At 37.2% G+C, this 12,928-nt stretch overlaps 1 protein-coding gene across 1 annotated transcript in view; it reads right to left on the bottom strand.

The window, feature by feature from the left end:
• Positions 1-4,087: 4,087 nt before the first annotated feature.
• The window catches only part of SF3B3 (Splicing factor 3B subunit 3), a gene marked incomplete at its 5' end in the record, with an annotated part of 10,172 nt that continues 1,331 nt past the window's right edge, over positions 4,088-12,928 (bottom strand). The window contains 7 exons of the mRNA XM_012946822.3: positions 4,088-4,309; positions 4,793-5,035; positions 5,078-5,398; positions 7,399-7,654; positions 7,859-8,100; positions 8,850-9,024; positions 12,291-12,727. Of these exons, the coding sequence (XP_012802276.2) occupies positions 4,169-4,309; positions 4,793-5,035; positions 5,078-5,398; positions 7,399-7,654; positions 7,859-8,100; positions 8,850-9,024; positions 12,291-12,727 (1,815 nt within the window). The remainder of the gene's footprint in view (positions 4,310-4,792; positions 5,036-5,077; positions 5,399-7,398; positions 7,655-7,858; positions 8,101-8,849; positions 9,025-12,290; positions 12,728-12,928) is intronic.

Genomic DNA, 12,928 nt, shown 5'->3' with positions numbered 1-12,928 from the left:
CACACAATCACTCGTCTCCTGTTACACAAATACAAATTCCTATCCAAATCACACAAAGACAACTTCACAAACAATGTCTGATGTACACCGGAACTATACTCTACCGAGTTCCAGAATGCGACATCATAGATTCATGTAGGTGTCCGTCCCCCAACGCATACCTTGCAAATCGGTACAGTGGTCTTTGGACACCAAAATCAAAACACCAACACAAACTGAAATCCCATCATCAATACCATTCAATATTATTACACCAATCACTTCAACGTCCGACTACACTCACACACACACACACACCAGTCAAATATACACTACAATTCAACCATCACATATCAGCATCATCACCGAACCAACTCCACCGACCCACACACATATCACAAACACACGATCAGGTAGCATCAAAACACACACCTCGTATAATGTCTATTCCACAAATAAACACGTCAACAATCGAAGCCAAAACCATCAGCATAAACACACTACATTGACATTACAGAGTATTCAGTGAAGACAGTCGAGATATTACAAAAACACTCCACCGATCCACCTCCCCACAATGCTTAAAACACCAGTCATCACAATCATTCGGATCACATTCAGTATAACTGGTAGAACTTGCAAGTATCATGTAGAAGAGCTGATCGAACTTAAAACACACAACCCAAAAACGCACAAAAAAAGAAACAGACACAGTGACTTCCCACGATCACAGCGTCTGCCCATCCATCCACAATCTCAGTACGAACGATCAACACCAACACTCATCAGAAAACCACTCACACTACACCTTCATTTGACAAACACAACAAATGTTTGTCATTCCACACACACACACACACAAACACACACACACAGCTACACTCTCACACTAACCCTACAGTCCCATCGACAAATAATCAATGTTCACTCAAAAACCGTCGAATGATAAACAACTGTCTGATTACTCACAGTCTCCGTCCTTGCCAAACACAGACAAGTCGTGCGACATCTGTCACTCATTGTACGGTGTCCACTTGACCTCATACTCACATCACGAATACGGGCTCAGATAACACCGAATTATTCTCCTTCACAATCCACTCCAACAGTCAAGTAAACAATTCACTCATATCAAGTCTCTACACCTACTCATCCATTACAACACTCTCTCAATTACAAGCACAACTAATCCTCGCTTACCTCTCATCAATACACTCATCATATCTGCACAAATAACACACGTCACAACAACAACCAACTATAATACAAAGCCCTCAACAACTTGTACATTAACTACAATACTGCAAAACCACCACCACCACCATCATCATCATCACCAATAATACCACACACACACACACACACACACACACACAACAACGATTTAATAGATATATCCGTTCTGTACACCTGACACAGGCATCAGAGTCTGTGCAGGGAAGAGGACGGAAACAACAATGTAGCAAGCTGACACTCTGTATCCTCGTACTCGAATCAGGCACCTGTAGTGTCACACTTGCATCAATCAACACTAATACCAAAACATAACCAATCCAACTACTCAATTATCACAAATACACAAAGTCACCACCAACACACACACACACACTCTCACTCAAAACACCTATTCAGTCACACACTCATCTAAACGAAACGTCGTCATACCTATCTCTAACTAAACACATCACCCTGTCTGAATCACATTACGCTCGACTGATCAGTCAGTCAGTTAGCCTCATTCAATTCAATACAACATCTGGCACCTATGTCCTTCACTCCAAACTCCAAATCGTCATCACCACAGCTGCTTCAAATTAACAACATCAACAACAAAACAGTCACATTCCACTGACAACCCAACAAATTCCACACACACACACACACACACACAAATCTCAAACAATCCTCTACTTCCAAACAAACAGCCTCTCCTATGTAAACACACAATCACTCGTCTCCTGTTACACAAATACAAATTCCTATCCAAATCACACAAAGACAACTTCACAAACAATGTCTGATGTACACCGGAACTATACTCTACCGAGTTCCAGAATGCGACATCATAGATTCATGTAGGTGTCCCGTCCCCCAACGCATACCTTGCAAATCGGTACAGTGGTCTTTGGACACCAAAATCAAAACACCAACACAAACTGAAATCCCATCATCAATACCATTCAATATTATTACACCAATCACTTCAACGTCCGACTACACTCACACACACACACACACCAGTCAAATATACACTACAATTCAACCATCACATATCAGCATCATCACCGAACCAACTCCACCGACCCACACACATATCACAAACACACGATCAGGTAGCATCAAAACACACACCTCGTATAATGTCTATTCCACAAATAAACACGTCAACAATCGAAGCCAAAACCATCAGCATAAACACACTACATTGACATTACAGAGTATTCAGTGAAGACAGTCGAGATATTACAAAAACACTCCACCGATCCACCTCCCCACAATGCTTAAAACACCAGTCATCACAATCATTCGGATCACATTCAGTATAACTGGTAGAACTTGCAAGTATCATGTAGAAGAGCTGATCGAACTTAAAACACACAACCCAAAAACGCACAAAAAAAGAAACAGACACAGTGACTTCCCACGATCACAGCGTCTGCCCATCCATCCACAATCTCAGTACGAACGATCAACACCAACACTCATCAGAAAACTACTCACACTACACCTTCATTTGACAAACACAACAAATGTTTGTCATTCCACACACACACACACACACACACACACACTACACTCTCACACTAACCCTACAGTCCCATCGACAAATAATCAATGTTCACTCAAAAACCGTCGAATGATAAACAACTGTCTGATTACTCACAGTCTCCGTCCTTGCCAAACACAGACAAGTCGTGCGACATCTGTCACTCATTGTACGGTGTCCACTTGACCTCATACTCACATCACGAATACGGGCTCAGATAACACCGAATTATTCTCCTTCACAATCCACTCCAACAGTCAAGTAAACAATTCACTCATATCAAGTCTCTACACCTACTCATCCATCACAACACTCTCTCAATTACAAGCACAACTAATCCTCGCTTACCTCTCATCAATACACTCATCATATCTGCACAAATAACACACGTCACAACAACAACCAACTATAATACAAAGCCCTCAACAACTTGTACATTAACTACAATACTGCAAAACCACCACCACCACCATCATCATCATCACCAATAATACCACACACACACACACACACACACACAACAACGATTTAATAGATATATCCGTTCTGTACACCTGACACAGGCATCAGAGTCTGTGCAGGGAAGAGGACGGAAACAACAATGTAGCAAGCTGACACTCTGTATCCTCGTACTCGAATCAGGCACCTGTAGTGTCACACTTGCATCAATCAACACTAATACCAAAACATAACCAATCCAACTACTCAATTATCACAAATACACAAAGTCACCACCAACACACACACACTCACTCTCACTCAAAACACCTATTCAGTCACACACTCATCTAAACGAAACGTCGTCATACCTATCTCTAACTAAACACATCACCCTGTCTGAATCACATTACGCTCGACTGATCAGTCAGTCAGTTAGCCTCATTCAATTCAATACAACATCTGGCACCTATGTCCTTCACTCCAAACTCCAAATCGTCATCACCACAGCTGCTTCAAATTAACAACATCAACAATAATTCAGTCGCATTACACATAGCATTTCGAATTATTGGTTTTATTTTATGTAGTATAGGTCCGAGATTCTCATAGATTAAAGATGAGTACTTATCATTAATGAAATTTAGTCTTTGTAAGTTGAGGAATTCACATCTCTAGAGCGATAAAGTTACTTTTTAAAATATTTTTTCATACTTGTGCGTATGAGAACAAAAAGTGATTCACAAATTTGCATCCTAACGTGAAGTTATGTGGTTTGCAGTGTTGCATTTTAACTACTAAACCATGATTTAAAAATTCTCTTTAGTGCTTCAGTTTGCAAAAAGTCAATAAAGGACACATTACTAGATCGTAATCACATTTTATCAATTAAAAAAGCTAGAGTCAGAAGATATTATAAAATTTATTTACATTAAAAGATGGTCACACTTAAAAACGTGTATTATGTTTATTTATTAGAAGAATTTAGAATGCGAAGCGAGTACGTATATCCTCCAGACGTTTAGCGATATCACTAGGAGTTTTATCCATTTCTTCAGCGATTGATCTTTGTTTACTGCCTTCTAGAGAGTTGAAAATTTCACAGAGATCACCATCAATCACATTCTGAAAATTAGCGTGAAAATCACAATAGTTATATTTCCTAAATGGGAGTTATATCATTATTAGTGATAATTAAATGTTTAAAAATACTGAAAATAAATCTAGAGTTATTTTCCAAACGACTAATTGAAGCTTTTTCATTCAATATAGATTATGTTTACACATAGTGTATGCTAAAAATTATTAGTTTATAAATAAGGTACATTTAAATACTGTGTTTGTGCATACTGGTGAATGTTTATTTTAAGAAGTAGTATTTAGTATTACGTTTATTATCAAATCTATACCAATGAACTTAATTTTGTATGGTAAGATACACCAAAATGTATTATCATTTTATCCTAATCAAGTTCGATTACAAAATATTTATTCAGTGATTTCAGTAAAAGCACTTTTATTTAACAAAATAAAACATATCACCAAATGCATTCCTTAAGAATAAAAGCAGACACACAAATTTGTTTTAGTTTAAGAAATTAAACATACTCTAACTGGATAATGTTGTGAACGATAATGTACGTGTTCCCGACCAACTAAAGATAATCCTTCAGCTCTCATATGTAGCTCCAAATGTTGGAAGAAATCATAGGCATCTCGAGAAGCAAAGGGAACCAACATTCCGATGCTACCAGATATTGTTGAATAAACAATACCCTCAGAACCTCCAGGGATCAAAGTGGCCTTCTGTAAACAAGTAACAACCTCACCGACGTAAAAATGACATAGCACCTAGAATTGATAAAAATAAATTAAAATACAATTCGGACATACGTCACACTTTTGACTTGCTCCGCCAAGGAAACCTCTGTCCCAAAGCGCGCGATTGCCACTAGGATCATCTTCAATATCATCGATAACATTAGGTGGTAAACGCAGAATAGTGACATTTCCAAACTTATCTGAAACTGCTACTGTTGAAGCATCCAGTACTGCTAAATGTATAATCCAACGGGGATTAGTATCATCCGCAAATATAACTAATTGGCTATCGGAGCGTGGTCTATAACGGACCCAATGAACACTTTCTTGAACATCTGTCACAATTATCCGACTGCCTACAGAATAAATACCATTGATTAGGGTAGGAATATGCTAAAAAGACAATCAAAAGGAAGAATACCATTATTATTTGATTTACAAACATCAGGTTTAAATAAATTTCATCTCAAATAAACAATGAATTTTGTAATACAACTCACTTAATGATTCATTATTGACTGAGAAGCCCAAACATACATTGATCACAACAATGTTTATTGGAATAAATTAATTTCCTTATGAATGATACCGTATCGTGCAATGTTTGATATAGGTGCTGAGAATTATGAAATGCTTAATTCATCCAAACATAAAATAAACAAAAGTCGAATAGAACTAGCTGACATAATACTACCACTTATGACCTCTTAAAAGAAAGATGTTTTTGAAGAAACCACTTGTAGTTGTGCAACGGATGCAAGAGAAGAGGCGATAATTGAAATGACAACTACGAACTATATACTTGCTTCTATCCCCCACCCCAGTTACTCTAAAAGAAGAATGTTGTTACGAAGATTTATTGGAAGGAACGAAAGAAGATTGGTTTCATATTCCAGCTAATTCAGTGATTATTAACTACAGAACTCTCTAAACTGATTAGTTCTCACTGAATACAAAATAATGGTGAAATAATCAACATAAGGAAAATGCATTAAGAACAGAATAACTGGTTACAACTGGAATTTAATGAACAGAAATGACTAAAATCAGTTGAGTTGACCGAGTGAAAATTACCTTAATTTCACATATCGATTTAGGATTTTCTTTTCTTGTATGTTGTATTTTTGGATATAGGACCCCTAACAATTTGTAGATTAGTCATAAGCAAAGTGTAATCTGACATGTGTATCAACTTTAGTTATTACGCTACGACGAGATGAATACCAAAGTAATAGTAATAGTAGTACTGACAAAATAAATAAGCATAGAGAAATATAATTATTCGAGAACAGTGAATTCGCAAAATAAAATGTATAAAATGATTCCCGAACTCGGGATCTAAAACCAAACAATTCCGAATGCATTTTTGCCGCTGATACATATTTTGAGTCATGCTACCTCTTTTTAGTCACTGTTCACAATTATCGTGTAAAACCCAACCAGGCAGTCTACATCTACCAACGTCGCTCAGCCCAACAGTTAATGACTTAATTGACTGATGCTATATCTTCGTTTGACTGCACAATTCTTTTCTTTAAAATATTCCTAATAAAATTATATGTGAAAATTATATTTGAAATATTCTCAGCGATTGAAATTTAACTAATTCCAACGTTTCGTCCAGCTAACTTGTCTGGACGAAACGTTGGAATTAGTTAAATTTCAATCGCTGAGAATATTTCAAATATAATTTTCACATATAATGACTTCTCTATACTCGGCGCTCAATTACTGTCAAACTATTCTCTCTAATCTTGACGAATATTCGTATAAATTCCTAATAAAAGTTGTATCACTATTATCATATATAAAGTGCAGGACTCAGAAACAGGGGAAGGTAGGTTCAAACCTATGACTTGATAATTGACAGTAGAGCGCTTTATCCCACCAACTACTGGCTTATTTCCACTCAATAAATTTAAACTCGACTAGTGGTTAAGGAGGTCAGAAGCATCTCGAGTCATTAACACTAACTATGAACTTTAAAAATGTAGCTAGATTATCGTGATCAGAACAACACGTACTCACTTACTTAGGTCGGGAAAATTCGTACTTTACATGAAACAAAGAATTTCAGAATGTTTTTCAACTAAATGAATCATAGCTTCAAACATAGGCATTTTGAAACGTGACAGTATAAAAAAAACTTGCTTATGTTGGTAACCATATGCAGAATAGTCCCTTAACAGTCAAACACACTCAAATTTCAACAACTTTGCAGTGAAAAGTTTCAATTCAACTAGTACTTACCTAGATACAGAAGCAATATTATCAACCCATACACAAAAAGTTTGAAACCTAAGTTGAAGTCATTGTACTTCAAATAATTTCATAATCTATAAATATAAAAATTTTGTAGCTCAACGAGCTTGGTACCAGATATAGAAATGTACCTTGTTTTCACATTTTTTCAACAACTTTTTTTTCCCCAGATCATATATTCGTAATCGATTTCCGACACCCACAAGAAGACGACCTTGAAAAGCACATAGAGCTGCTGGAAAATCATCAACTGGTGTTTCGTGAAGGAATTCAAGACGCTCACCATTGTTCCAAATTCGATATGTTTTTAAACAACCCCCAGAACATGAACGTGGATTGAGGATAAGATCTTTGACAAGAGCCACAACAAGGAATTGTTCAGCTGGACTATTTTGTTATTAGACAAGGCAAATAAAAAAATATGTAATGATAATTTACGGGATAAATGTTTAACTATTTGTGAGCAGTGAACTAACAACAGTGTGGCATGTTAAACCATATGCGAACCACCAAGATAATTCAAAGAGATAAAATAAGAACTACATCGACTATGCACGAGAAGCAACAAAAACAACTAGTCATAAACCTTACTGATTATTGAATTTGACAACGGTTAAGGCATGAGCAGCTTCATTTTGTGGGAATCGTATTATCTGACATGTGCTTCCATCCAATGGTTTAAAACATCGCAGTAAACTTGCCCACATACCAGGCCCAGCCTTTGGAGCGCCAAATATTGCCTCAGGAAGATTTTCCGAAAGAAAAGCAGCAGCGGACTCTTTCGCTAGAACCATATCCTCAGAAGTTCCACCAAGAGCAGAGGCTATCATTTTCTTCGAAAAACAAGTGATTTAAAAAGAATATTTCACATCTTTAACATCCATTAAGACACTGTAACTAATTTATATTGTAGATAGCAGGATAGAAAAATAAATCAGCGAAAAAAAATGTTAGAGACAAAATCTTAAATATGTGAACAGAATTTCTCGTTCCTTGGGGGAAAATAGTACAAGATTAACATATTAATGTGTAGATTAAACTCCATTTAGTAAAAACAAGCGGCAACACGTGTGTTCGGTAATCAATTAGGCTAAAATAAAATCTACCAAATTCAACCCAATACTAAATACTTGTGTGACTTCTCCAATGTTGCGCTGGAAACCACATAGCTACGGAATACGACCGCTTTAAACTATCGTAAGTCGCTAAGATATATGGATTACGTAAAAAAAAAACTACAAAATTACACCGTTTAACTGTGAATAAAACAGCAGTAGAATCACAGAAGTGTTCCTCGCTAAAGTAGAGTTACTAAACTAATTGCTAGTTTAATGAACCAGATCCGAAACCATGCATTTACTAGGACAAGTATAATTTATGCCTTATGAGAAATTATGTACTACAATCCGACTATTGCGTAGATGAATCACTTAAAACATAAGTACAATTCACCTAGGTTCAAGTGATATCCAAATGATTTCAGTTCAACCACTAATCAAAAATATGATACACCCCATGACTTGATTACCTGTGTAGTACAGCCAAACTAGAGACAACTTTCAATAAAAAAAAAGATAATTACCTCAGCCATTTGACGTTTATGAGTATTTTTAACATCATCTGTATAACTATTGTGATCCGTTTCAATTATGTAAGTAATATTTGAATCTGGATGAAAAACAAATTTACGAGGTGTATACTGGAGTGGATAACTAATTTGATTAAATACTGCGCCAAGTTTCTCAAGTGCCATAATCCTAAATATGAACGCAAATTGTACAACAACAAATGTAACAAGTGGAACCATAAGTAAATTCTAGTAAAAAGCCATAAAATTTAACCCACAATCTAGTAAATCAGTGAAATATGCAATCTTAAAGGTTGTCCTACTACATAAATTGAATTGAAATAGTGATTAGATCTAAACACAACATCGCACTTGTAAAGGAATTTGGCCAATGAATTGATAAAATATACTCAGAAAAAAGGAAGATTACCAGAATTATATATATATATATATATATATATATATATATATATATATTTTGTTCGACGTAATCTTACATGAGATTACTATACCCTACTAAGCATAAAATACAGTCGTTTCAAGAAACAGATCGACAGTGAGTTGATAAGTTTGCAATTGACAATAGTTTGCATGGTGTCGTTTTTTTCAAATAATACATATCATAATCACTTAAATTAATTCTGAATAGTTATAGATGGACTGTTATTCTGTTGTGGTTTGTCAATACAATCTTACTAGTGTCAATAGTATACACAGAAACAAAGACATTAATTACAGCTTTGCACACGAAAACTCCGCCTGTAGCTCTTCCAGAGTTACTGCCGGTCCTAAGCCCGGGTAAAGGAGGAGGGTTAGCGTCCACATCCCGTAGAAAACTAACTCGCTAAAAAACGCTTACCAGAAAAAATAATTCAAACCATTTAAACTCTGCCCTGAAAGTTAGTTCTTCGTTTAGAAGAATTATGACGCTTCATGGTGAAAGCCGAGTTCCTTCGGAAGCCACGAGGCTGATGCCCCTTCTAACAACCAGAGCAAAAATTTTTATAGGTACATGGAACGTCCGAACAATGTGGGAGACCGGGAAGACCAGTCAAATAGCAACGGAAATGAGGGGATACAACGAAGAAGGAAGAAGAAACTACTATAGAGGACAACTGGAAAAGTGTCAAAGAAGCATTAACTTCAACGTGTCAAGAGGTTCTGGGCCTAAAGGAGCACCATCATAAGGAATGGATCTCTATAGAAACACTGGACAAGATCAAAGAAAGGAAGAACAAGAAGACAGCAATTAACAACAGTCGAACACGAACAGAGAAAGTCCAAGCACAAGCTGAATACATAGAAGCAAACAAGCAAGCGAAGAAGAGTATTATAAGCCGACAAAAAGAAGTACGTGGAAGAACTAGCAACGACGGCGGAAAAAGCTGCAAGGGAAGGAAATATGAAACAACTTTACGATACAACGAAGAAACTAGCAGGGAAATACAGTAAACCAGAGAGACCGGTCAAGGACAAAGAAGGCAGGCCAACCACTGAAATTCAACAACAGAGGAACAGATGGGTAGAATAATTCGAGGAACTCCTGAATAGACCGGCTCCAATGAATCCACCGGACATCGACGCAGCGCACACAGATCTTCTTATAGTTGTCAACCCACCAACGACGGAAGAAATCAGAATGGCCATCAGATAAATCAAGATCGGGAAAGTAGCAGCACCCGACAATATACCAGCTGAAGCACTGAAGTTAGACATCGAAGCAACTACAAACATGCTTTACCTTCTATTCAAAAAAATTTGGGAGGAGAAACAAGTGCCGATGGACTGGAAAGAACGACACCTCATCACGATTTCAAAGAAAGGAGACCTGAGCAAATGTGAAAACTACAGGGACATTACACTACTGTCAGTACCAGGAAAAGTCTTTAACAGAGTTTTGCTGAACCGGATGAAAGATGCAGTAGACGCCCAACTTCGAGATCAACAAGCTGAATTCCGTAAGGATCGGTCGTGTGCAGACCAAATCGCGACACTACGGATCATCGTCGAACAATCAATTGAGTGGAACTCGTCACCGTACATCAACTTCATTGATTATGTAAAGGCATTTGACAGTGTAGATAGGAGGACGTTATGGAAACTTGTTCGACACTACGGAGTTCCTGAGAAGATTGTCAATATTATCCGGAACTCATATGACGGACTACAGTGCAAGGTCGTGCATGGAGGACAGCTGACAGATGCATTCCAAGTAAGGACCGGAGTCAGACAAGGCTGTTTACTCTCTCCCTTCCTCTTTCTTTTGGTGTTCGACTGGATTATAAAGGCCACGACATCTGAGGGAAAACACGGCATACAATGGACAGCTCAGAATCAATTAGACGATTTGGACTTCGCAGATGACCTGGCCCTCCTATCGCATACACATGATCAAATGCAGATAAAGACAGCCAGTGTAGCAGCAGTCTCTGCATCAGTAGGCCTCAACATACACAAGGATGAATAACAACTAGAAGGAGCTGGAAAGGATTGCCCAGGACAGGGTTGAATGGAGAATGCTGATGAGCGGCCTATGTTCCTTCACGAGGAGTAACAGGCGTAAGTATGTAAGTTTGCACACGAAAAGCTGCTACCGTATGATATGTTTATTTCACAGTTAATCAACTTCCTATCAAAAAATATGTAACAACTGAAAAAACGTTACGTCACAAAACAGTGACTATATTTTTAAGAATATCCTTAAAAACTCGAAGGTTGATACCAGTATAAACTTGTATAAATTACGTATCAGTTCACTTTTTGCTATGTTCGAGAAGTTAAGATATTACCTAGGACCGTTGAACGGAATGAAAGCCAGCAACACAAGAACAGAACGAGTTAAGCTATTTCACTGCTCTCTAGCCCTGTTAGAGGAAGAAGACCAGATTCAGCCAATACAAAATATAATCCCACAAGTGGACCGGAAGAACGAATGAACAACAAACACGCAACACATCCGTATATATGCAATAAAAAATGTCCTTGAAAACGTTACATAATAGAGTACTAAAAGAGAAGACGAACTAACATTTAAAGTCATTTCAAGTGCAGGTAAAAATTGCACTCTTTTGGAGCGAGAATGAGAAATTCAAACTTCCATGATTTTATTACAAAAATGAGACGTTTGTCAAATGATCTTTGGGGATCTAGCATTCTCAACTGATATCTTAAAACGAGCCCCCGATGATTTTCAGTAGTTTTAGCTGTCATTGCCCAATAGCGAGTGCTACACTTTAAGTTAGTTTTTTTCTTAGACATGAAGAAAATTAAACTGGTAACTGCTAAGTTAACCCGAGTTTTCATCACTTACTCATTTATAATAAAGACGGTCACCACAATTTATGAAACAGTTATGTGATTATAAAATTACAAGAAAGTCTACATTTTTTCTGCTAAAGTGATCTTCCATGATCAAATATTTTTACTTACAATAAGTAAAATACTACAAGTACCTACCGTAAAGAATTATTGCAAATCGCTACAATACCTTCAGGACATTGTTCGGAAGAAAAACCAGATGCATATTCTAGTGCTTCATAAGAAAGTGGTATGAGATGAAATCGATTTTGATATGCATAACTAAGCCAAGAGCGGCTCGAAACAGATAGAACTGCCTCTCCTCCTTGCATCATTATGCGAAATAACTTTACGGGACGAGTACCTAGGTACCGTGTACGTGTGTCGGATAGTTCACCAGTGACTGGATCCAGGATAACCCGCAACAACACACCATTGATCAGACCAATGTTCATGTAAAGGATGCCACCTGAAGATGTCGCTTCTGACTCCCCATCATCTGTAGAAGGCGATGGTTCATTCGTTCCCATTTCAACTATGCAAAGCGATTCCGGAGTAGATGGTATTCCTTGCATTGTGAGGGGAGTGAGACAATCCTAAGATTTTTAAGAGTAGACGACACGTTATGAAATTTGTAAAACAATAGAGGTCTGAAAAGTTACTATGAGTAAATGATTCTAGATGAGTGGATAGTCAAGACACAGAAAGTAATTCGAAAGATGTTTATGAAACCGTGCACAGGTAGATATGCCCTTCATTGGTATAAGGCGTATAAACTATAAGTCTACCCACATAAT

Source organism: Schistosoma haematobium, chromosome ZW (genome assembly GCF_000699445.3).
Source record: "Schistosoma haematobium chromosome ZW, whole genome shotgun sequence".
Taxonomy (NCBI): Eukaryota; Metazoa; Platyhelminthes; class Trematoda; order Strigeidida; family Schistosomatidae; genus Schistosoma; species Schistosoma haematobium.
This window is presented reverse-complemented; position numbering and strand designations above follow the sequence as displayed.